Source organism: Geotrypetes seraphini, chromosome 4 (genome assembly GCF_902459505.1).
Source record: "Geotrypetes seraphini chromosome 4, aGeoSer1.1, whole genome shotgun sequence".
NCBI classification, from domain to species: Eukaryota; Metazoa; Chordata; class Amphibia; order Gymnophiona; family Dermophiidae; genus Geotrypetes; species Geotrypetes seraphini.
In genome coordinates this window covers 278,543,057-278,567,890 of record NC_047087.1, presented here as the reverse complement: position 1 = coordinate 278,567,890, position 24,834 = coordinate 278,543,057, and the positions used below count along the sequence as shown (strand labels likewise).

Here is a 24,834-nt window from a genome sequence, read left to right as displayed (position 1 = left end):
ATTAAGTCTAGGTCGGCCCACATCCTGCCCAACCACTCCTCCAAAAATGCCCCTTTCTGCTCTGGGCACCCAGCGAGATTCAGAGGCCTAAAAACTCTCTGGATATGTCTAAAAAGTTGTTTTGATTATCGACACTGGGTGACCTGCCTTTTTGATTGTCCAAGTGCTGACTTGAGCAGGTTTTTAGACTTATTTCAGTTTCGATTATGAGCCCCATACGGCCTCAAATATGGCAACAGTTCTCTCTCACAATGGAGAAGGGCAGGGCTTCAGCTCTGTGGATGCGGCCTAGATCTCTGAGAGAAGCAAAACTCTCTGGGAATTTTAAGTCCACAGAGCATACTTTTCTCATACATTTTAGCATACATTTATACAAGAAACTTATAAGCTTATTCATCATCTTCTAGCAAATGTCTACAAACAGCTGACAGCTAAAGAATGGACCTAGGTGACAAAAAAGTATTGGGGCACCAAATCCTGGTACTAGGGTGTAGTTTCTAGTTGCAACCTGAGATTTGTCGTGTCCTGCTTTAAGAAATTAATAGTTACCTACACTCACTAATGCAGTTAATGTGCACTACTAGTAACTAGATCCATTGCATTAAATGGTACCTGTGATAAAATAACACACACTAATGTGTGCATGGGCAGACTTTTTTTTTTTAATAAATTCTTTATTCATTTTAAATCATAAACAAGTGTGCAATAATATATCCATAAAATTTCAATGTAACACTTGAAAATCTTAATCATATCATCATCAAGAACAAAAGAATATATCCCCACCCCCCACCCTACTGAAATTAAAATTCATGAATCATTTTCAAACAGACAATAAGTGTACAGAAATACAATCATTATACTTTCAATACAACACTTAAACATCTTTCCAAATCATATAAATAAATAAATAAATAAAGGTGCGACCTGTTTGGCAAGGCAGTACATTTAGATTTTGTTTTCCCCAATCAGCATTTATACCTGCTTCATTGAGGCATAAGTGCCAGCTAACTGCTTGTTTTGGACATGGGCGGGAGGGGGGGGGAATGATATAAGAAGGAAGTGTGCTTATCTCGGAAACAAACAAAAGAGCTCCGGAGCTTGTCCCCAATTGATTCCACTTGGACATGCAATTTTGCAGAATCTGTTGCTTACGTATGTGGATGCCAGTGCTTATAGGTACAAAGTCCCAAGCAATGCTGCTCTCTTTAACAAAATGGCTTTCTGCTGTGTATGCCGCAGTAATGGATGCAGTCTTATGCAGCAGACCTATCCATTCAGGGAGGACAGGTGAATGAGCCCAAACCAGGGGTTCTCAACTAAGTTCTTGTAAGTCAATCCAGGTTTCAGGATACCAAGATTTGTATTCGTTGCCTCCATTGTATACAAATCATCTTCATTGTGGATTCCTGAAAATCTGACTGGCTGGGTGTGTCCCAAGGACTTGGTTGAGGGCCCTTGGTCCAAACCTATCGATTTTTTGAAGCTAGGATAACTGTCTGTCATTCTTCTAAATGTGTGTCCATAGTGGTTGGATATAGCTGCTATACTGAAATTTAGGCTCGCTTTTTAGTAAATGGATAGATGTGTTTGGTAGCCCTGTTTCTTTACAAAATAATTATGTAGTCAACAACTACTCCTGACTGCATATGTACTTTCAGAATATTAACCCTAATTTAATATAGGTTGTCCAAGACAAAATGTTAATAGTTTGCAGCCTATTCTACCAAATGTTCATGAATTCCAAGCCTTTTGTAAAATATGCTTATGGACAACACTCTTTTCCTCCCTGTCTTAAGAACATAAGTATTGCCTCTGCTGGGTCAGACCAGGGGTCCATCGCGCCCAGCAGCCCGCTCCCATGGTGGCCCTCCAGGTCCTTGACCTGTAAGTTCACACCACCTGAATTGTTTATGTCTTGTCAGCTTGCAACCTCGGGGTCATCTTTGATTCCTCTCTCTCCTTCTCCGCTCATTTCCAACAAACCGCTAAAGCCTGGCGCCGCTTCCTCTCTAACATTACCAAAATCCGACCTCTCTAAGCACACTGCCAAAATTCTTATCCACACCCTTATCTCACATCTTGATTACTGCAACTTGCTTCTCAAAGGTCTGCTTTACCATCTCTCCCCCCGTCAATCTGGAAAAGGGGATAGAGGGGTATAGATAGAAGATTACTGCACAGGTCCTGGACCTGTTGGGCCACCGCGTGAGTGGACTGCTGGGCACGATGGACCTCGGGTCTGACCCAGCAGAGGCATTTCTTATGTTCTTATGTTCAAAATTCTCCTGCATGACTCATATTCTGTGAGATCTGCCATACTCGCATTTCTCCTCTCCTCAAGTCACTTCATTAGCTCTCCATCCATTTCCGAATACAAACTCCTCTTACTGCTCCTTGTGACCATGGGCAAGTCACTCAGTCCTCCATAGCCCCAGGTACATTAGATAGATTGTTGTTTTTTTTTTTAATTCTTTATTCATTTTCAAATTGAACAGCAAGTGCACAAAAGAATATATTATACAAGATTTTCCACAATAGCACATTAATCTCTACCACATAAAAATCTAGTGATGCAATATCCCCCCCAACCACCCATCCTTTATCACATTTTCAAAAGGAATAAACACACATTATATAGCATATTATAACATATTATGTAAAATTATTCCCAACTCCCTCCCCCCTTTTGTGTGCTAAAAAAAGAAAAGGAAAAGAGAAGAATCAATGACTATTCACCACAATATTTTGCCAATGGCCCCCATATTTTTATAAAGTTAGTATATGTCCCTCTTTGTACTGCTATTGCATGTTCCATTTTAAATATATGACACCAAAATGTGTAGCTAAGGTTTTTGTGATTTTTCCAATTATTGGTTATATGTTACTGACTTACAAGTGCATTTACTCTGCAGCTCCTCAATATCTCTCCTCATTCATTTCACCCTATGCTTCCCCCCACCTCCCCCCATTGAACTCTGTTCATCGGGTAAGTCCCTCCTATCCGTATCCTTCTTCACTGCCAACTCCAGACTCCGTCCTTTTATCTTGCTGTGCCATAAGCCTGGAACAGACTGCCTGAATCAATTTGTCCGGCTCCATCTCTAGCAGTATTCAAATCTAGGCTAAAAGCCCATTTTTTTCGAGGCTGCTTTCAACTCCTATCTCCCACCCGCCATAAGATACCTATTTCTATATTATCGTTCTCTCTGCTAGAAACTCTCCAGCCCCTATATGTCCTGTATGTCTGTCCAAATTAGATTGTTAGCTGTTCTGAGCAGGGACAGCGTGCCAGACTTTAAGAATAAATGGGATACCCATGTGGGGTCCCTACAAGGGTCAAGATAAGGAAATTGGGTCATTAGGGCATAGACAGGGGGTGGGTAAGCAGAGTGGGCAGACTTGATGGGCTGTAGCCCTTTTCTGCCGTCATCTTCTATGTTTCTATGGACTGTCTTTCACATGTTAAATGTACTGCGCTGCGTACGCCTTTCAGCGCTATAGAAATGTTAAATAGTAGTTGTGCAGTGGCCAGCCTTTTTAATATTGCCACAAACAAGTACAAGCTTTGTTTAGACCTTAAAGCAGAATAAGGTGTGTTTTTGTCATAAGGTCCTATGAAGATCCATGATGCAAGATCTTTTGCTTGTTATGTCGCCATCAGGTTTCCATGCTTCAGAATCAAGGAAGGGAGATGATGATTGTCACTAGCGGTGCCGTGGCTTTTGGCAAACAGCGATTACGTCATGAAATCCTGCTCTCTCAGAGTGTCAGGCAAGCTCTGCATTCTGGGCAAAATCAGCTCAAGGAAATGGTAAGTACCTTTCCATAGCAAGGCATGTCTTTCTGTTCATAGCCATTGCATCCATGGGCAGGATTTTTTTTAAGGGAGTAGGGGGAGCTGTTGTAAGCTTGGTGAAAACAGTTCACAACACACATTCCTTTCCACTTTTTTTATTTTCAGGCTATCCCTGTCCTAGAAGCACGAGCTTGTGCAGCCGCTGGGCAGAGTGGGCTGATGGCCCTCTATGAAGCCATGTTTACCCAGTACAGCATTTGTGCAGCACAGGTAAAGAGAGCTACTGTTTTCTGTACATTTTTAACAATCTTGCTTTTAGTTATCTAGATTTATTGGACCAGGCCACACAAGCATTCTGTTTATCACAGTCCCCGTTACTATGCATATCTGTTAATGTCTAATAGTTTGAGCAGTTTTAATAGAACATGCTTGGAACTTTTGGGAGTACTTAACTTTTTTTTTAAAGTTTAATTATTATATAGACTAACTCTTTTTTTTTTTAATTTTTTTTTTATAAATCTTGATTGAGTTTCAAAAGCAACAAAAATGCAATACAATATCCCTACAAATAATAATAATCATATATGCATTTATAATCAATCAAAATACATACAACAATAAAAAAACCCACCCAACCAACATTTCATAAGGGAATAGAACCATACAAAGAAATACCCCCCTCCCTCCCTCCCCCTGGGTGTGTGTGCAATATAGCAACAGGAACAAAGGAAAAGACAACTACAATGAATCCATAAAAGATGTCAAAGGGCCCCAGATTAACTTAAATCTCTTAGTATGTCCCAGCATATCCACATTCATTTTTTTTAAATCTATAAATTAAACATAAATTTGCCCATCAAAAATTAAAATTAAGGCGATCCTAGTTCTTCCAGTTGCAGGTAACCATTTTTATAGACTAACTCTTAATACAATTCAGTTAAAGATGATTTGGATAGGATGGTTTTGATTGTCTCAAGTCAATTACAAATAGATGGAGGATAGTAATTGCTTCTTGAAATATAATCCACAATTTTAGGATGTTCAAACTCTTTAGAGTTGTTTAGGGTTCTAAAGGAGAAGTCTGGAGCTTGTCCTAGGTAAACAAAGCAGCATATACGTGGAATTACTACTTCATCCTGAACATTGCTAATGCTTTTTCACCCCTTTATAGTGCTCTTAAATCACTGTTCTTACTGCCACCCCATTATCCCTTCAGCGTTTCACATTCGTTTGTTCCCTTTCATGATCACCACAAGCTTTTGCTCCTCACCTCATTTAGCTGCTGGTGGACACTTTAGCCCTTCACATCTGCTCATAGGCTACTACTACTAAACAAAACCCTCCACTCCACCCCTGGCGTAGCTGTCACACTTCATCTTTTTGTAACTTTAAAGTATGCATCTCCTTCTTAAAACTTTCTTTCTGCATAATTGCTAGGAGTGATGCAGCTGCCACATTAAATCATTAATAATACTGCTTTTCCATACATGTGTATACTTTATCCCAGGATAAGCAGGCAGTATATTCTCACATATGGGTGACGTCATCCACAGTGCAAAAGTGTACTGTCACTTTAAAGTTTTTGACGGTCTCAAGACTGACTGCATGCGCCCGATATTGGCTCTTGGGACCAATGAGTTCTCAGTTTTCTGCGGAGCTGGACAGCTATGTTTGTTTAGAGTCAGTCTAAACTTGAGAAAACCTTGATTTTTTTTTTTTTTTTTGGTGGATTCCCGGCTTCTTTTGTCTCAGTTTTGTGTTTTATTTTACAAACCTAATTTTCCAATCCCTTCCTCTTGTAATGTGGAATGTCCCTTTTGTCTACCCTTTCTGCCTGCCACCAGCACTTAATGAATGTGTATCGAGGACAAAATCTAAGAATGAACTTGCGGGCACATGACATACTCATTTTAATTTTGAATTTCTTTCCCAGATTTTAGTTACAAACTTGGATTTTCATGATGAACAGAAGCGCCGGAATTTAAATGGCACACTGCATGAGCTGTTACGGATGAATATTGTGCCGATCATCAATACCAATGATGCGGTGGTTCCACCTCCAGAACCCAATAGTGATCTGCAGGGGGTAAATGTGGGTATAGTACTGCAGTGGGTGGAAACTGTTCTAGAGCAACTTGGCAGTAATGCATGGCTATAGCTGTAAATCACTTGGCTGCAGCTGCTGAAGTAACCTGCTTGGAAAACCTGTGGCTGATGTATAGTTAACGGTGACGGGACAAACGCGCGCCAACATTTCAGAGCTGACAATTGAGCGCAAGACTTCAGCACGCTGCCCTAAAAGCTTATTTTAAAGGGCTCCGACGGGGGTGTGGGAACCCCCCCACTTTACTTAATAGTGTTCGCGCTGCCGTGTTGGGAGGGGTGTAACCCCCAACATAATACAGAAAACTTAACTTTTCCCCTAAAAAATAGGTAAAAAGTTAAGTTTCCTCTATAATGGGGGTTAAAAACCCCCAAAACCACCCCCAATGGCAGCGCCAACACTATTAAGCCACACACCCCCGTCGGAGCCCTTTAAAATAAGCTTTTAAGGTGGCGCGCTGAAGTCTTGCGCTCAATTGTCCGCTCTGAAATGTCGGCGCGCGTTTATGACTATGAACCATAGTTAACAGTAGGTAATGCACTGTTGCATGCCTGGTGTACTTGCATGCTAATCAAGCAAGGCTTTCCTAAATCTAAATTACCCTGAGAAGGCCTTGAGATGAATGCTGATGCTTTTGTCTGAATGTGTAGACAATTTCTGTTGAAAAGAGGGAACTAGCAAAGCATCATAAGAACAATCAACTTTATTTGATGCGCTGCAAAGTGGACAGCTCGTGTAATTTTCTTTTACTGAAGCGTCAGAATTTTTTCTAGCAGTATAGGACCCAATCTTCATCTGGCGGTAATCAGTGTTTTGCTGACTGCCACTAGCGTTAAACCCAGAAATTCAGTGGCAGTTTGTGTTCGGGCACTGACATTAAATTTCTAGGATTCTGGAGCCGGCTGATACATAGCCAGTTAAATGCGATATCTGGCACTTAACTGGCTATGGGTTACTGCATAAACGGGGTCTTTTACTCGGGCGCGCTAGCCGATTTAGTGCGTGCTAAATGCTAACGCACCTATTATATTCTATGGCCGCGCTAAATTGGCTAGCGCGCCTTAGTAAAAGACCCATAAAGTTAGGACTGACATTTACGTGTTCCTGTTTGTGCAGTTACCCTAGCCATTTAAGTGCTGAGTGTTGGCTGCCCCAGAATAGGCGGTTTTCAGTTCGGCATTAATCAGACACCTTCAGTGGCACTAACCAGTTAAATGCCACTGAGCAGGCAATGGAACTGGCTCTTTGTAAATCAACACTAGGTGCTGCAAAATTGGGACAAGATGTTCAAAATGCGAAGTCCTAGAGATCAAAATGCACAATTACATTTTGAGCAACTTGTATTGCACACAATGCGACTAAGGCATGTTCTGAAATTCCAAGAAAGAATGCGTTGCAGTTATCAAACAATGAAATAACATACGACTACACAGTATGAAAATTCTCAGGACTTTAGAAATTCTGAAGGCGCACTGTCTTCAATTTGAAAACCAATTCTGAATAATATTAAAAGATAATTTAGAATGACTCTTAAATAACACATTTCTCTAGTAATAGAAATCTTGATACCTTCAAACATAAACATGGAAGGAAAATCTGTCAAATATGAATCAAAAAGAAAAAGTACTTCTGTCTTGGCTATATTTAGTCAAAATCTATTTGTCGATAGAACATAAGAATAGCCTTACTGGATCAGACCAAGGGCCAATCTAGCCCGGTATCCCATCTTCACGAAGACCAATCCAAGTCACAAGTACCTGGTAAAAACCCTAATAGTAGCAGCATTCCATGCCACCGATCCAGGGCAAGCAGTGGCTTCTATCATGTCTCGACAGCAGTTTATGGACTTTTTATCCAGGAACTTACCTTTTTTAAAACCAGCTACATTAATTGCTCTTACTACTTCCTCTGGCAACGCATTCCAGAACTTAGCTATTCTCCTGAGTGAAAAAATATTTCCTCCTATTTGTTTTAACCAGATAACCATGTTTATGCATAAAACAAAAAAAAAAAAGCAATGGTTCCAACAGAATGTTTATGTTTATTTTATTAATTTGATGAATCGCCTATCCATAATTTACTAAGCGATTTACAATAAGATACATAAGCATTTTAAAAAACATACTAATAATATTAAGTAAAAGGTAAAAAACAGACATAAACAGACGAAAACAAGAACACATAATGATAAAAGGGGAAAAGTTACATAATAAATGCTTTGAAAAGAAGAAAGGGAACATTCAAGGAAAAAACATAAGGAGGGATGACTTAACTACAGTAATTAAAAGTATTTGTGTTAAAGACTAAAAGCATCTTTAAAAAGGAAAGTTTTTAATTTATTTTTAAAGAGACTGAGTTCCTTTTCATCTCTTATGTATTGTGGCAAAGAGTTCCAAGTCTGGGGGGCCACAATTGAGAACATGTCATGACGTCTGGTACCTACCACTTTTAAAGAAGGGACTGCCAGTAATCCTTGTGCTAAAGATCGAAGAGAGCGTGATAAATTATATGGGATAAGCATCCGATTTATAAATGATGGTTCATTTGTGGATAGAGTTTTAAATACCAGCAACAAAATTTTATACGTAATGCGATGAGTAATGGGGAGCCAATGCGACTCGATCAAGTAAGGAGTCACATGGTCATACTTTTTACCAATGTCCAGAAACGGGGGAAACTCCCCCTGTAAATTTGTGTATAGTCGGTACTTAACCCATAAGTACTCAAGCTTTCTGCTTAGAGGGGCCAAATAGGCCCTGATTCTCCAAAGTGCCATCCCGATTTTGGGCAGCTGTAGGCGTCCTACAGCTGTCTAATCAGCCAATCGGGATGCACGTTTAAAAAAAAAAAAAATGCTCCCCAGGCAGGCCTGAAGGCACCTCCGGGAGCCTAGGGAGATCCGCAAGATGCCTAAGCTCGTCTAAGGGCCTTAGGCGAACCTAGGCGGCCCTATGCGTCTCCCTAGTAGAGGAGAAGCTTAAAATGTAGGCCAGCAAAATGCTGGTCTACATTGTAATTAGACGCGGCCGCTATACTTATCGCAGCAAGGGATCTCTCTGCCACTATAAGTATAGTGGGTCGCGGCCTGTCCGATCGCTGGTAGGAGGGTGCCCAATCCCTCCTGCCCGAAGACGCACCCCCCCGACACTACCGACCGCCTCCCCCCCCCCCCCCCCCGACAATATCGATTGCTGGCAGGAGGGTGCCCAATCCCTCCTGCCCGAAGACGCACCCCCCCCGGCGCTAACAACCCCCAAACCTCCACTCCACCAAACCTGTTCTTACGGCCAGATGGGTCTTGCACGTCCAGCCGGCAGGCACGCCTCGTCGAAATGAGGCGGGCCCGCCCCTTCCCGGCCCATCCCGCCGAAGCCTAAGGCCTGATTGGCCCAGGCTCTAGAAGCCTGGACCAATCAGGCCTTAGGCATAGCGGGTCCGCCCATCCCCACTAAGTCTAAGGTCTGATTGGCCAATCAGGCCTTAGATTAAGTGGGGATGGGCGGACCCGCTATGCCTAAGGCCTGATTGGTCCAGGCTTCTAGAGCCTGGGCCAATCAGGCCTTAGGCTTCGGCGGGAAGGGGCGGGCCCACCTCATTTCGACGAGGCGTGCCTGCTGTCTGGACGTGCAAGACCCATCTGGACGTAAGAACAGGTTTGGTAGAGTGGAGGTTTGGGGATTGTTAACGCCGGGGGGGTGCGTCTTCGGGCAGGAGGGATTGGGCACCCTCCTGCCAGCGATCGATATTGTCAGGGGGGGCATCTTCTGGCAGGAGGGTTTGAGCACCCTCCTGCCAGCGATCGGTCAGGGGGCAGCAGCCCGCTATACTTATAGCGGCAGAGAGATCCCTTGCCGCGATAAGTGTAGCGGGCTTTGTCTAATCTAACCCGATTCTCTAAGCAGCGTCTGTAACATGGACACCGGTTACAGAATCGGGGTTTAGTTTAGGCCGATTCTGAATAGGACGCCTCTCCCGGGCGTCCTATACAGAATCAGGGCCTAGGTGTCTTGCGGGCCTCGCCTTCAATATAGGCGGCCTGCCTGGGGAGCATTTTTTTAAAAAAACGTGCATCCCGATTGGCTGATTAGACAGCTGTAGGATGCCTACTGCTGCCTAACATCTGGACGCACTTTTGGAGAATCAGGGCCTTAGTGCTTTGCTAAAATCTGTTCTACTACTTTCTTCCTAGGGGAGGAAGTTAGTGTATTGGCCTATAAAAATGTGAGTGACTGCTTGCTGCTGAAGTGTCTTGGTTATCATACTAAATTGCTTCATTGCTTATCTGACTTCCTAGAAATATGCTATAGTTTGCTTTATCTAATGGAACTCTTGCCTGAGTTAAATGGTGATAAAATTGTTAATCATTTCAAAGAATAAAATATAGCTTTATTGACTATTTTATTGTGTGTCCTGTAACACAGTAACTTACCTTCTTGAAATTGGTGCCAAGAGCTTGAGGGTTGGTAGTTTGGGTTTGTTTTTGTTTACTGCATCCTAGCCAGGACACCTGCTGGGGGGAGGAAAGGGAGGCTCTGGAGGAGAACCAGCTGTGCCAGGTGGAAATCTACCCCAACTTCCTCATACCTGTTTTCAAAAAGGCTAGCCACGCTTGTCCTCAAACCCCTTTTACACCAGCACGCCTCTCCTGAATGCAAGCATCACAACAGCTTTCCGAACACACAGGCCAGGCATTATGAGATTAGGCATAACCAGCCCACAGTTTTGAAAACAACTATAGTACCTACATTCAGGAGAGAGGTTGGTGACTCCCTGGACCAGCTGATGGCATATTTTAAGCTTTCAAATGTGTAAAGCTTTATAAGGTTGCTAAAGTATTAGCCATTGTAATAATTATTCCAGAAAACAGAGACTAGCTGCCGCCACTAAAAAAATCCCTTTGTTTAGGATTTAAAAAGTTCATCTATTTTTAACCTGGGAAAGAAACCTTTTAAAAAGTTGCTGAATAATTCAAGGCAATACCAAGGCTGATTATTTTATTTTATTTTTTTTAAATTGAAGCACAGCTCTTGTGTATAAAGGCCTATCTAATGCTAAATAGGTCTATCTAATGCTAAATAGGTCTAAGTATTGCTTCCTGGTTTATTTCCCACACAGTTGTTGGGTCGGTTGGGCTTCATGATTTAGTTTTTCTGCTTTGCCTTACTGTAATACTTATGCACTATTAATATAACAATGAATTCTGTTTTTCATTTTGCAGGTGATCAGCGTTAAGGATAATGACAGTCTGGCAGCTCGATTGGCTGTTGAAATGAAAGCAGATCTAATTATTGTCTTATCAGATGTAGAAGGTTGGTAATATCCCTTTTTTTAAAAAAGATTTTTACCAGTGTGGAGTAAGGCGACGGTCCCTCTTTATTCTCATATTCTAGTGCAATAGGTGAGTCATTCTAAACAAGTGGGTAGTAAAGCCAAACCCACATGCTTTGCAGAAGGTATCAGTCACAGTTTTCAATTCCTCCTCCTTCCTCAATGGAGTTTTCTGCCTCCTTCAGTTTTTTTCTTCCCCACACTTATTGTAAGGCAGTGTCTCTCAAACCATTTTATCTCTTGCACACTAAACAGAGCAAATGGTCTTTCACAACACATTATAATTGAAATTATAAAATTGCAAAACCAACAATAAGTCCCTCCCACACAGCCTACGAGGTCTCACCCCCCACATTAAAATTAAAATTCAAGACTCCACAGTTTTCCTCAAACCTGGATCATCCAACAAACTATCATTGAATCTCCAGTAAGTCTGCCCCTATCCCTCCTCGCAGTCAGGCAATTCAACTCAGACAGGGGCATAATCCAACCATGTCACCTGTTCTATGGGTGGCCCACCCTTGGTAATAATATTTTCTCCACATAGATCTGGTCAATCCTAGAGTAGGAGCCATGGGCTGCAGAATAATGGGTGTAATACCTACTACAGGGGTGAAGCCAGTGCCACTCATCTTCCACAGTAAGTGTTTGTATCCCTCAAGAGTCTCCTATCCCTTTTCCCATACTGGATTGCCCTACCCGAATTGTCCAGAAAAGAGAAAATAGTCAAATTAAAGTTCCCCCCCCAAAAAAAAAATCAAGTTGCCTTCTTTAGAGTGAAGTTGTATTTTGGCCACTACAGCTTGTAAGAAGTCTCCCTGCTTATCATTAGGGACATATACATTGACCAGGGTGTACAGGGAGCCATCGAACATCAGCACTAAAATTAAGTATCTGCCTTGCAGGTCCTGGTATACTCAAAAGAACATAAGTATAGCCTTACTGGGTCAGACCAGTGGTCCATCTAGTCCAGTATCCTGTCTTTGTGGAGGCCAATCCAAGTCACAAGTACCTGGCAAAAACCTAAATAGTAGCAGCAATCCATGCTACCACTCCATGTCTAGCTCAACAGCAGACTATGGACTTTTCCTCCAGGAATTTGTCCAAACTTTAAAAAAAAACACTACATTAACCGCTCTTACAACATCTTTTGGCAATGCGTTCTGGAGCTTAACTATTCTCTGAGTGAAAAAATAGTTCTTCCTATTGGTTTTAACATCTACTTTGTGTCTCCTAGCAAATAATATCCCAACCCCCTTTTCATAGAAGAATCTCCCCCAGAGGCCCAGTATACCTCTGGAAAGAGGGAATCAAGTACATTCTTCTTGTGTGCTTGGATCAGATGGTTTTCCTGTACAAAGCAGATTGAGGATTGCAACCAAGTTAATTCCTGGAAAAATGCTTTCCTCTCTTGAGAAGAGTTGAGTCCGGTATCTAAGATTTGTCATCTGCTATTGTCTGCTTCCAAGCCCATGCTGTGTGAGCCACGGCTCGATCCTTTGTGGATGATACACTGGACTCCCCGTTCACCTTCACACTTCTTTGTGGCCATCGGGAGGTCCAGCTGTACGGTTTTGAAAATGGTCATTTCTCAGATGTGCTTGTCCTCAGTGCATCTATCTTTTCGAACCATTTTTGAAAAACAAAAAGTCCAAAAGAAAAATGCACAAAACAAGGAGGGGCCAGCATTTTTAGTACACTGGCCACACAGACATCCAGCAGAGCAGTAGGGCACCTTAGGGGGACTATGGTGAATTACACATAAAAGGTCTCAGGTGCACATCTCACCATAAGCCTGATGCAGGCCGGTGGGCCAAAACACTGGGAAACCTCCAAAACCCACCCAAACCTATGGGACCCAACTGTACACCAGACAAATAGCCCTATGCCTGCAGGTGTCACTTATATATAAGTACAGTAAGATTTAGGTGGTATTGGGAAGCACTGTCCTTTGGCCTGGCAATGGCACTCACTCATTCACCAAAGTGTTGGTGGTGCAAGCCTGCCATAAAATGCTACACCAGAATTCAAGCGCAGAAGATGTGATTTAATCCCCCCCACACCCCATCCTCATCATCCTGGCAGTTGTGGATTATGTAGTTGACATGATCTATGATATGCTCTGAGTTATGAGTAAAGTCTCAGCTTATACAGTCTCAGCCTGCAGAATTCTCTGGATCAGGCAATAGATGAGAGATTCCATGTATAGATGGCTACTTGGAGCAGACTCCCCTTTAAGGGGCAAATACTCTTTGGCAAAGGACTGGATGACCTGATGATATGTGTAATTTACCATCGTCCTAAATCTTTGCCAGAGAGTAAATAACGAGGATCAGACAGCTCCATTCATGGTTCCTTTCATGGCTACAGAAGACCGTGTTATGGATCTACAGGATCCTCGTCAAAAAGGTCCTATCAAGAATCTAGACAAAGGTTTGGTTGCTCCGTGAGAGCTCAGATATCCAGCTTGTGCTCAACAGCCAATTCTGAGAAGTACCAATGATGCCAGTGGGTGCTGGACATAATTTTATCACCCACTCCAGGACCTCTTCTTGGACTCTGTGACCTTGAAAGCTTACTTCTTGGCTTCTTGGGCAGAGTTCAAGGCATTGTTGCCTGATGAAATTTGCAGGGCAGCCACACTTTCCACTCTTCATACCTTTACAAAATTTTACAGAGTGGATAAGAACATAAGAATTACCATCTCCGGAGCAGACCTAAGGTCCATCGAGTCTGGTGATCCGCACTCACGGAGGCCCAGTCAGGTGTACACCTGATGTAGTTTTAGTCACCCATATCTCTCTATGCCTCTCATAAGGAGATGTGCATCTAATTTGCTTTTGAATCCTAGAACGGTGGATTCCATAATAACTTCCTCTGGGAGAGCATTCCAGGTGTCCACCACTCGCTGCGTGAAGCAGAACTTCCTGATATTTGTCCTGGACTTGTCCCCCCTTAGCTTCAGTCCATGTCCTCTTGTCCATGTCACGTTGGACAATGTAAATAAATTTTTTTCCTGCTCTATTTTGTCGATTCCTTTCAGTATTTTGAAAGTCTCAATCAGCACATGCAAATTTGGCCTTTGGGTCCTCAGGGCTTGTTCAGGCTCATTTGTCTCGCCCTAGACTCAAGGAAGTACTCTGGTATGTTCCATCTGTAAAGAATTGTATGCTGTTTGCACAGGAAGGAAGGATTAGGTTCTTACCTCAATAATCCTCTTTCCTGTAGAACAACATATAATTCCTTACACCCTGCCCCGATCAGAGATGGATACAGCTTGTGTTGAAGAATAATAGTCTGGATTGAATTTCAGGTGGCTTGGCATGTGGCAGCCAAAAGAGAAGAAAAGAAAATTATTGTAAGGCTGTGGGTTAGAGTTCTGCTGTTTTCACAGAACTATACAAGTATTAATGTTGGTTGCACACAGGTTGGTGCTGAGTAGAATCCACCTTTAGTTTTGCAATTACATAATTTACTGTTTTTTGTTCCTATTGCATAGCAAAGTTAACATTATCTTGGAGCTCCCCAAATCCCTCCTTGTTATCATTTCCTTTTTTAGGAGTTATTGCTTTCTTTGGTATGTACTGAAGAGAGAGGGCACTGCCCAGGGAGACAAGGAGGTGGAGTTGAACAAATGATTGATTAGCTTCTACAATCCAATACATGAGTTGGGGTACACAACCCATTCATAAGGAATCGTATGCTGTTCTACAGGGAAGAGGATAATCAAGGTAAAAGAACCTAATCCTTTCTTTTGAGCACTTGTCCATGGGCTCCAGTCCTATGCATAGTTTTCAAGTATAACAAAAAACCCAGCTTAAGGAGCCAGTCTACACACTCATACTGCTAGCTTCAGGTTTTAGAATGTTAACTGGAGTGAAGTGGCCTTGTTTCACGTGACCTAATTCACTAAATTTTGTGTGCTTCCACCACTCTCTGTGAGGTAATGACCTCCAATTTCAGAGTGACTGAGTTAGATTAGCAGATGAGCATACCTATCTGACTTGACTAAAAAATAAATATCTGTCTTGTCTTGTTTAACAGTCTGCCTTATTGATGTGCAATTAAATAATGTAGACCATGGAAGAATGACTAGACAATTCAATTGTTTACGCTTATATAAAAATACTTTTCTAGTTAGAAAAAAACTGTTTGGTATTAATGTAAACCTCTTTTGCATCTACTCCAGTACTTGGATCTGGAATTAGAAAGGGATAGCACTGACATGTGTCTCTTATTTCAGGACTTTTTGATAGTCCACCAGGATCAGATGATGCAAAGCTTATAGACACATTTTATCCAGGCGATCAACAGTCTGTTACATTTGGAACCAAATCAAGGGTTGGAATGGGAGGCATGGAGGCAAAGGTAAGTGCCCAGATGTTACAGCTAGCTAGAAAAGAAATCAGGAGACCAATATTCAGCCCAAACTGGTCTGCTACTAACAGCCATAGGCAGAATTACACCGAAATAATCAATATCAGGCCAAGGCATTAAATATCCAGGTTTGCTAGCATTCCAGAAGTTATGTGGGTAAAGCTAAGACTGCTTTTTCTATGGTTCTGTCTGTCTGCATAGCTGAACACCGGGACTGAAAACATGGCTGGTGTTTGCATAATTGTTGGCTGCTACCAGACTCTATCCCCAGTACTAACTGGACAGTTCTGCAGTAGTCAGAACCAATATTCAGAGGCACTGTGCATTCAGTATCTGGGGATAGCCACAGAGCATGTGTTAAGTGAATTGGAGGTTCTCCTGCCCTCTTAAATCCTCCTTTGATACGCAGCTTCTGATTGGTGAGGCCCGACTTTAGTACAGGAAGAGGCGGTCGGAGCGTACCGCGAGTGATTTCCTTCACTCGCCGGCACTCCGGCTGCCTTCTCCTGTCTCCCCTGATAAAAAACGTATTTGCGGTTTTTCAACATTCGTGGGGGTTCCTGGAACGGAACCCCCGTGAATATCTGAGGAGTACCGTACTTTTTTGGAGTCTTCACCCAGTTTTGTTGTGCTTTTCCTGTTCCTTAAGAAAAACAAAATTGCCACCTAGTGTCAAAATTAAAATTTGATTGAAAATCAAAGATATTTCAAGTGCAATAGGTGTGTCATTCTGAACGGTCAGGTAATATCCTAGTGCTTGTGAGCCTTGCAGAAGGAATCCACTCCAGCTTTTGAATCCCTCCTACTTCACCAGAGGGCTCTTGCTGTTCCTGTCATAGAAACATAGAAAAATGACGGCAGAAAAGGGCCAAAGCCCATCAAGTCTGCCCACTCCAGTGACCCTTCTCCCCTGAGTTTGCTCACCAACCTCCTGTCCTTACCTCATTAGAGATCCCACATGAATATCCCATTTATTTTTGAAATCTGCCACGCTGTTGGCCTCAGTCACCTGCCGTGGGAGTTCATTCCAATGATCGACCACCCTCTCAGTGAAGAAATACTTTCTGGAATCACCATGAAATTTCCCTCCCCTGATTTTCAGCAGATGCCCTCTGGTGGACGAAGGTCCCATAAGACGAAAGATATCCTCTTCCACCTCGATACGACCCGTGATATATTTAAATGTCTCAATCATATCCCCTCTCTCTCTTCGTTCTTCAAGTGAGTACAGCTGCAATTTATTCAGCCTTACTTCGTACGGAAGATCCTTGAGCCCCGAGACCATCCTGGTGGCCATCCGCTGAACTGACTCAACTCTCAGCACATCTTTCCGGTAATGTGGTCTCCAGAATTGAACACAATATTCCAAATGAGGTCTCACCATGGACCTGTACAGTGGCATTTTGATCTCTGGCATCCTGCTGATAAAACCTCTACGGATACAACCCATCATTTGCCTTGCCTTGGAGGAAGCCTTTTCCACTTGATTGGCAGTTTTCATGTCATCACTAATGATTACTCCTAAATCCCGTTCTTCCGTAGTTCTAACTAAGGTCTCACCATTTAACGTGTAAGTCCTGCACAGATTTCTTTTACCCAGGTGCATCACTTTGCATTTTTTAGCATTGAAGTTGAGCTGCCAAGTCGATGACCATTGTTCTAATAGTAGTAGGTCCTGCGTCATACTGTCAGGCATAGTGCTTTTACCTACTATGTTGCACAGTTTGGCGTCATCGGCGAACAATGATATTTTTCCTCTGAGCCCTTGGGTCATATCACTTATGAATATGTTGAATAGGATTGGACCCAAGACCGAGCCCTGTGGCACTCCACTGGTCACATCTGATGTTTTGGATGGGGTACCATTTACCATCACCCTCTGAAATCTACCGCTCAGCCAATCCTTAACCCATGCAGTGTTCCTTCGGCATGCAAGCCGGAAGGAGTCTTTCTGATCTGCTCTGCTTATTTCGTTTCGTGGTCGTTTCGTGGTCATTTTGCTTCATTTCGATTCAAAGAGCTCCTGTACTTGAAGGTACAGCTCTACCTGCATGGAGGAGAAGCAGACTACAGTCTGCAGCTGACAGGCCAATCCCTTGTGGTACCTGTTGGCCTGTCTGCAGAAACTTTTTTTTTTGGAGCTCAGGATCTGTGTTACCTACTGCATTGCAGGGGCTTGAGTGCAGACTGTTAGGCATCTGTAGGGGGCTCAGCAGGGTCTCGCAAGATGCCAGCTGTTTGCCTCCCCCTTTTGTGGCAACATGATTTGGAGGCTTAGACTGTCAGCCCGAAGATTCAGTGCTGGAAGAATGTTTTGAAGCAGAGACTTCTCCCAGATCCAGCTACCTTTTGAGCTGAGGCAGGCTGCAGCACATTGCCAGCACAGGTCACAGTGAGTAAGGTTGTTAGAGCCTATGAGGAAAATCAGGGAATCTGTAAATCTTGTTTTTGAAGGTTTCTGCCTGTCCCTTTGGGTTCCCCCAACTAAAATCACGGTCATCTTGGATTTCCCTTTTTTTTAAGTTCTTAAGCTTCAAATCACCTTGTTTTGTTTAAAAACATAGGGATGGAGTCCTTTTAACCCTAACTCATGCCATATTTGTGCTAGATGAGCACCTGAAGAGTGCCTTTGCTCCACTTGCCAAGCAGCACATGAAGGGAGGGTGGGAGCGATTGGCTTAGCCCTAGGGCTGAGGAATGGACGGGAAGCCTGTTGGTTGGGGTTAAGTTCCTTCTAGAGCTTCGGAATGGCAGGCATCCTAAATGCAAGGGTGTGTAGGCTGCAGAGCTCAATAGACGTAAGTTGGAGTCCTCCACAGGACTTGCTGCGCTGCCTAGTACAACATTTTCTCTGGAATTTGTTAATTTGATGTAGAAAGCCTTTCAGAATAGCCAAAATTCCAAAGGAAAGTCTGAGGCCCTTGAGGTGACGCAGGCTCCCAGAGTGCATCTTCCTCACTGACTGATGCTAGCTAGAATCTAGGATGCCTTTCCAAGGGAGATTGAGAAGATGAAGGGTCTCTTACCATGCCTTACTGTCTCACGTGCCCTCCCTGTCAGGAGATGCAGGGTTGCAGACAGGTGCATATGCTTTAGATCTAGTGGTGGCCCTCGATCAAGGGAATGATCCCATAGTTTTCTGTCTGTTCAAACCCTCTGATCTGTTGGATCTTATTACTGCCCCTGTATCGCTCCATGATACAACCTCACCCTGGAATACTGCATTCAATTCCAGACTCCTTATCTCAAGAAAGATATAGTGGCATTAGTAAAGGTTCAAGAAGAGCGACCAAGATGATAAAGGGGATGGAATTCCTCTCGTATGAGGAAAGACTAAAAAGGTTAGGGGAGATATGATTGAAGTTTACAAAATCCTGAGTGGAGTAGAATGGGTACAAGAGGTTTGATTTTCACTCTGTCAAAAATTACAAAGACTAGGGGACACTCGATGAAGATAAAGGGAAATACTTTTCATGGTTCCAGGTGTGTTCGGCAGCACTCGGGGGGAACCACCTCTCAGATATCCTTCCAAGGAACCAAACCTTTTTATGTTTTTCAGATAAATAATGTATCGGGTTTTTTCCCTCATGGTTAATTCTATAACTAGTTAAAAACATTAAGAGAAACCAAGAAATATATATTGTAAAAGAAATACTTATCTGATATTGCTGATTCTGTCCTGGTAGAAAGGTTAAATAAGAAGTTTAGAATTGAATAAATCTTCAGCTATATTTCCATATTGAGTACATTTTAAATGCTATTTAAGGGTTTTAAGTAATCCTATTTGAATGTGCACAGTTTTAACAGATATTTGTAAAATTTTTTAATCATTTTTTTTACTAGTTTAATATTTAAAACTTCTTAATTAGAAAATAAAATTATTTAAATTATTCATACTATGGATCCTATTTATTTACCGTATTTTTCGCTCTATACGATGCACCTGACCTTAAGACTTACCCTAGATTTAGAGGAGGAAAATAAGAAAAAAAACCCATTCTGAACCAAATTGTGCACCCAGCCCTCCTCACTCCCTGCCAGGCTCTGCACCCAACCCCACACTCCCTACCAGGCTCTGCACCCTGTTCCCCCTTCCCTGCCCTGTAACCTGCCCCCCCCCCCCCCTCACCTCTCGTGGTCTAGTGGTAGGCTTGGACCGGAGGGATCCGTCCCAGCCGACTAATAATTTTTTTCCTCCTCTCTCCCCCCCCCCCCCCTTTTCCTGATAATTTTTTAATCCCCTCCCCGGTACCATTTTAAAACACACACACACCCCTGCCTGCCCTTTTAAAATACCCCCGCTCAATAGTACCTTTTTAAACACCCTTTAAGCCTGTTGGTCCAGCGGTGTATCAGCCGGCAGGAGCGTGCTTTCTGCGTTCCTGCCTGGGCCTGGGCCAGTTTGTGAATGGCTGCTGTGTTCTCGCGGGACTCGCGTTAACTACTTCCATGCTCTGGTATTCACTGTTACTGGCAGCTATAAATGAAACAAGCCTGTAATATCCAATAATATTAAAGTACTTTTGAGAAATCATATTTTATAGTTTCTGTCATTAAGTTTCTCTGAAGCAAGAGTAATAGAATAAGCACATCAGAACAGTCATGTGGGAACTGAAGTGAAACTTGAACCTAGAATGTTCTCTGGACATTCTTAGAACTGTAAAAGTAAAATTATACACAAAACAGGGAAAGACACAACCTGGATAACATAGGCTGCTAACCTTCACAGGTGAAAGCTGCTCTCTGGGCCCTTCAGGGTGGTACATCTGTTGTGATTGCAAATGGAACCCACCCTAAGATCTCTGGCCATGTCATCACAGATATTGTGGAAGGGAAGAAAGTGGGCACCTTCTTTTCGGAAGTAAAACCTGCAGGTAAGTTGGCACACTGAAGCTGCATACTTGTATCCTAAAGCAACTGGAACAAAGGAAAGGGGCTTTTGTGTTTTGTGCATGGTAGTTTTCTGATTTTGTTATGAATGAAATATTAGGTATAAATGGAACAAATGTAGAATTTGTTAGTTTAACAAAATGATTGTTTACCAGAAAATTACATTTCATTGCTATGAAAAATCATTTATATGGCTTTCTCATGCCTTTTGGGACAATTATTCAAGTTAATAAATTAAGAATTCTTATAGATTCACCATGAGCATCGGAGACCTTATGTATGGTGAAGCAAATCCATTACTTGAGACTGATTTTAAAGCAAATGGTACATGTTATTTACTGTAACTTTTATGGTATCTAGACTTACTAATAAAGCCCTTGGCCAGATGCAGCTGGTTACATAATATAGCTGCTAATATGGAAAGAGAAAAGGTGGAAAGAGCAATGGCTGTTGCTCAAGAGGTATACTATATATACCTGAACATAAACCTAGATTTTTGGGCCCAAAAATGGGGGGTTATATTTGAGTCCTCCCCCTCTCAGACCCATTGCAGGCCTTTCCCTAGGCCTACCTTAAGTCCTGCTGAGCCAGGACAAGAGCGATCCTCCTATGCTCCTGCCCTGTGTAGTCTAACTACCCAAAATTGGCTCCCACAATAACTTTGCAAGTTTCGTGAGTTTGGTTTATATTCGAGTCAGCCTTCCCCCCCCCCTCTTTTTTATGGGAAAAATATTTTGGAATATATTCAGATGGGTTTATATTCAAGTGCAGTGTATACAGTAACCAGCAGAAGAAAGGTGGTATCGGTACCCTTTACAAGTTTTTGGTGAGGCCCTACTTGCGGTATTGTATCCAGTTTTGGAGATCATACCTCTCCAAGGACATAAAACAAACTTGAGGTGGTTCAGAGGAATGCAACAAAAATGGTACAGGGTTTGTGCCATAAAACATATGAGGCAATATGATATAGACCTTTAAGTACTTGAAAGGTAGTGTTATACAAACAAACCTCTTCCAGAGCTATAGAACTAGAGGGCATGAATGGAGATTGCAGGGAGATAGTCTTAGGAGTAACATCAAGAAATATATTTACACACAGAGGGTATTAGAGCCTGAAGCGCTTTTCCAGGAGAGGTGGTAGTCAAAAACAGTGAGTTAATTCAAGAATGCATAGGATAGATATAGGAAATGCCTAAATAGAAAGAAGATGGAAATGTAACATGGCTGTTGAGGTATTATATTGGGCAAGAGTAGAGGGAACTAAGACCAAAGCCAGACAGAATTCTATGATCTGTGTCCCATAAATGGCAAAAGACAGGTGAAACTTTAGCAACTCATGTTATGGATCACTTTATTGTCACATGCTGTAAGTGAGAACGCTGTGCAGCTCGGGGGAGGGAGGGGAAGACATTTTCACTGGTAAAATGAATACTGTCGGCCATACTTGAGGGGATGATGTGTGCTTATAACCAAGACTCCATTTTTAGCTGCCTATATGGTTGACATGGTAGAGATTTGAGAACCAGTGTTTAAGCATGGGTGAGAGGAGTCTGAACAGAGTGGCGGCCAGGTCATTGGGAAGATAGGATGGATCATCTAGTTCTTTATCTGCTGTGCATTCGATTTTCCTACTCTGGTGAACCTTGGATCTAAAGATAGCTTTCATGTTCTTATTGAAATTCTCCATGGTGTAGTCCCAAAATATCTTTCCATGTTTGCTGTTCAGGACCATACAGCATGAATTCATGACTCACAATCAGATTTTCAGTTTGCTAAGGAATTAAGGCTGGTCTACTCCATACACCAGATTTCTATTGCTGATATCAGAGGGAAGGCTTGTGGGTCAGCCACTTGCAGTGTGTAAGAGCCGCTGCCCATGATGCGTCCCTGTGTGGCTGAAGGCAGAAAGGAGCAGCCAAGATGGATGTCCCTGAAGGGAGAAAGTGCGTTGTAGCAAGTAAGGGAGAGAGGGGACATGATCGTAGAACATAGGGAGAAAGGAGAGAGAGAATTTGGGACAAAAGGCTGGAAGGCAGGGGGGAGGGCATGAACTCGGGACACAGAAGGAAGGGAGGGTTCATGAACACGGGACACAGAAGGGAGGGAGGAAGAAAGCACTAACTTGGGAGAATAGTTGGGCATGAGTGAGTGAGAGGGAAAGAGATGGTGCACATGGGGAAAGGAAGAAAGAGGAAAATTGTTGGGCATAGAAAGAGAGAGGATTGAGATAGAGATGCAAGGGGAAGAGAAGGATGAGAGGGAGAAAAGTTGGATATGGTGGTGAAGAGGGAACAGAGGGACAGATTGAAGGGGATGCAAGGGGGAGGAATGTTGGACATAGTGATGAAGGGAGATATGTGGCATGGTGCTAGAAATGGGTGATACTTGAGAAATGGGCATGGGGGCTGATGGGCAGTGGTGAAAAATGCTGCAGATGATCCAGGGGATGAGAGTGGGAGAAATGTTGGATGTGGCAGTAGAGGGGGTGGGAGAGATGCACCCTGGATCACTCTCTCATTCTCCACTCCTTTTGCTACAAGGGAGAGAATGAGAGCAAGACAGATTGACAGAGAGAGAGGGAGACATGTTTCCAATAAGAGTGGAGGAGAGAGGAAGAAAATTTGGACTCATGGAGGGACAGACAGAGATGTTGGTTGGGGAAGGGAATGAGGTCTGGAAGAGAGGCAGCATGCAGGAGGCAGAAAGAAAGAAATATTGGATGCACAGTCAGAAGGAAGTGCAACCAGAGACTCATGAAATCACCAGACAACAAAAATAGGAAAAATGATTTTATTTTCAATTTAATGATTGAAATGTCAGTTTTGAGAATTTATATCTGCTGTCTATATTTTGCACTATTTATTTATTAAAAAATGTATATACTGCATACAACTATGCAGTTTCCACATCACGTACATAAAATCTTGTTTCCTTGTGATTGTCACATATAACATAGACATGTCTAAACAAAATCATTAATCATTGTTACTGAGGTGACATTGCATATTTTAAAGTTATCTGCCTTGACCGCTTTGAAAACCCCCCGAATATAAATGATAATTAACATTTTCTCTGCATACAGTGTGCTTTGTGTTTTTTTTTATTTTTTTGGTTACCATTATGTATTAATAAGATTATATTGTGTGTAGTGCTGTGTAGAAAGATGAGTCTATTGGCAAAAAAATGTATTCTTCAATATTGTTCGATCCCTGACCCTCCGAAGTTTTGGCATTGGCGGAACCAGTTACATCAGTTGGCCATCTGGAAAGCTAGAGATGCTGGAAGGGCTAGGAAGCGAAAGCTGTTGTTTATGCAAATCTGGGATCCATATTTGCAAGCTTTACATCCTAAAGGCCGAAGATGGATATCCTAATTGTGCTTTTATTTAGTAGGATTGAGATAGAAATGGTGTGTTTTGATAAGGTGGGGTAGAGAGTACCATTGGGTGGGGAGGAGAAGGGGGGGTTTGGGGAGGGGAGGTTGAGGGTATTGAAAGTTTTGAAAACATAGTCATATATTTAGTGGGGTTTGTTTGGGGGTTGAAGATATTATTTATATGTGTTTATTACATTTTTGTATTTGATGCATCATTATTGTATTAAGCATATTATGTTGTATTTGATGTTGTTTGCATCAATAAAAATTGTTTGATTCTAGTACTATTATTATGGGGGTGGGGTCAGGGCGGAGCTTGAGCAGAAGTATTCAGTTGCTATTTGTTAGACTTAGGGGGTACTTGGCTTGACGAAGCTGAAAAGCTCTGCAGTAGAAGGTGTCAGAGATATTCTAAAAGCCAATACAGAAGCAGAGTATGCAGGGGTTTTGCATCATCTAGCTATTGTTTGGGTTCCTCATTCCCACATGCATCACTTTGTACTTGCTCACATTAAATGTCGTCTGCCATTTTGATACCCAGTCTCACAAGGTCCTCTTTCACAATCCTATTGCGACTTAACAACTTTGAACAACTTGACCTAGGTTCCTAAGATTACAGTTTGCTCTACCAACCATTAGGCTACTTCTTAGATGTATTTCTTTGTGAAGCAGTTTGTTTGTTTGCTTTTTGGAGGGAGGGAGGGAGAAGAAGGTTCTCCTGGTTTTGTTTAGCTCAAATTTTAAAGCTACTATCATTTCAATTGTTCACAGGTCCCACAGTGGAACAGCAGGCTGAAATGGCTCGAAGTGGAGGCAGGACCTTAGCAGCTCTGCAACCAGAGCAGGTAATCAGACAGCATGTAATGTGATGCTAGTACAAACAAAATGTTACATAAAAATAAGGATATCCATAAAATCTGACATGGCTGTGTTTCAGCAAGCCTGCATCAGGGATATATAA

General features: G+C 42.4%; 1 protein-coding gene across 4 annotated transcripts in view; it reads left to right on the top strand.

The window, feature by feature from the left end:
- Positions 1-24,834, top strand: part of ALDH18A1 (aldehyde dehydrogenase 18 family member A1) — an 88,399-nt gene that overhangs the window by 33,359 nt on the left and 30,206 nt on the right. For 3 of the 4 annotated variants that reach the window (XM_033942472.1, XM_033942471.1, XM_033942470.1), the window contains exons 4-10: positions 3,665-3,814; positions 3,965-4,069; positions 5,733-5,891; positions 11,122-11,212; positions 15,475-15,599; positions 20,338-20,482; positions 24,645-24,718. In XM_033942472.1, the coding sequence (XP_033798363.1) occupies positions 3,665-3,814; positions 3,965-4,069; positions 5,733-5,891; positions 11,122-11,212; positions 15,475-15,599; positions 20,338-20,482; positions 24,645-24,718 (849 nt within the window). The remainder of the gene's footprint in view (positions 1-3,664; positions 3,815-3,964; positions 4,070-5,732; positions 5,892-11,121; positions 11,213-15,474; positions 15,600-20,337; positions 20,483-24,644; positions 24,719-24,834) is intronic. The other variant, XM_033942473.1, reaches the window with a different exon arrangement.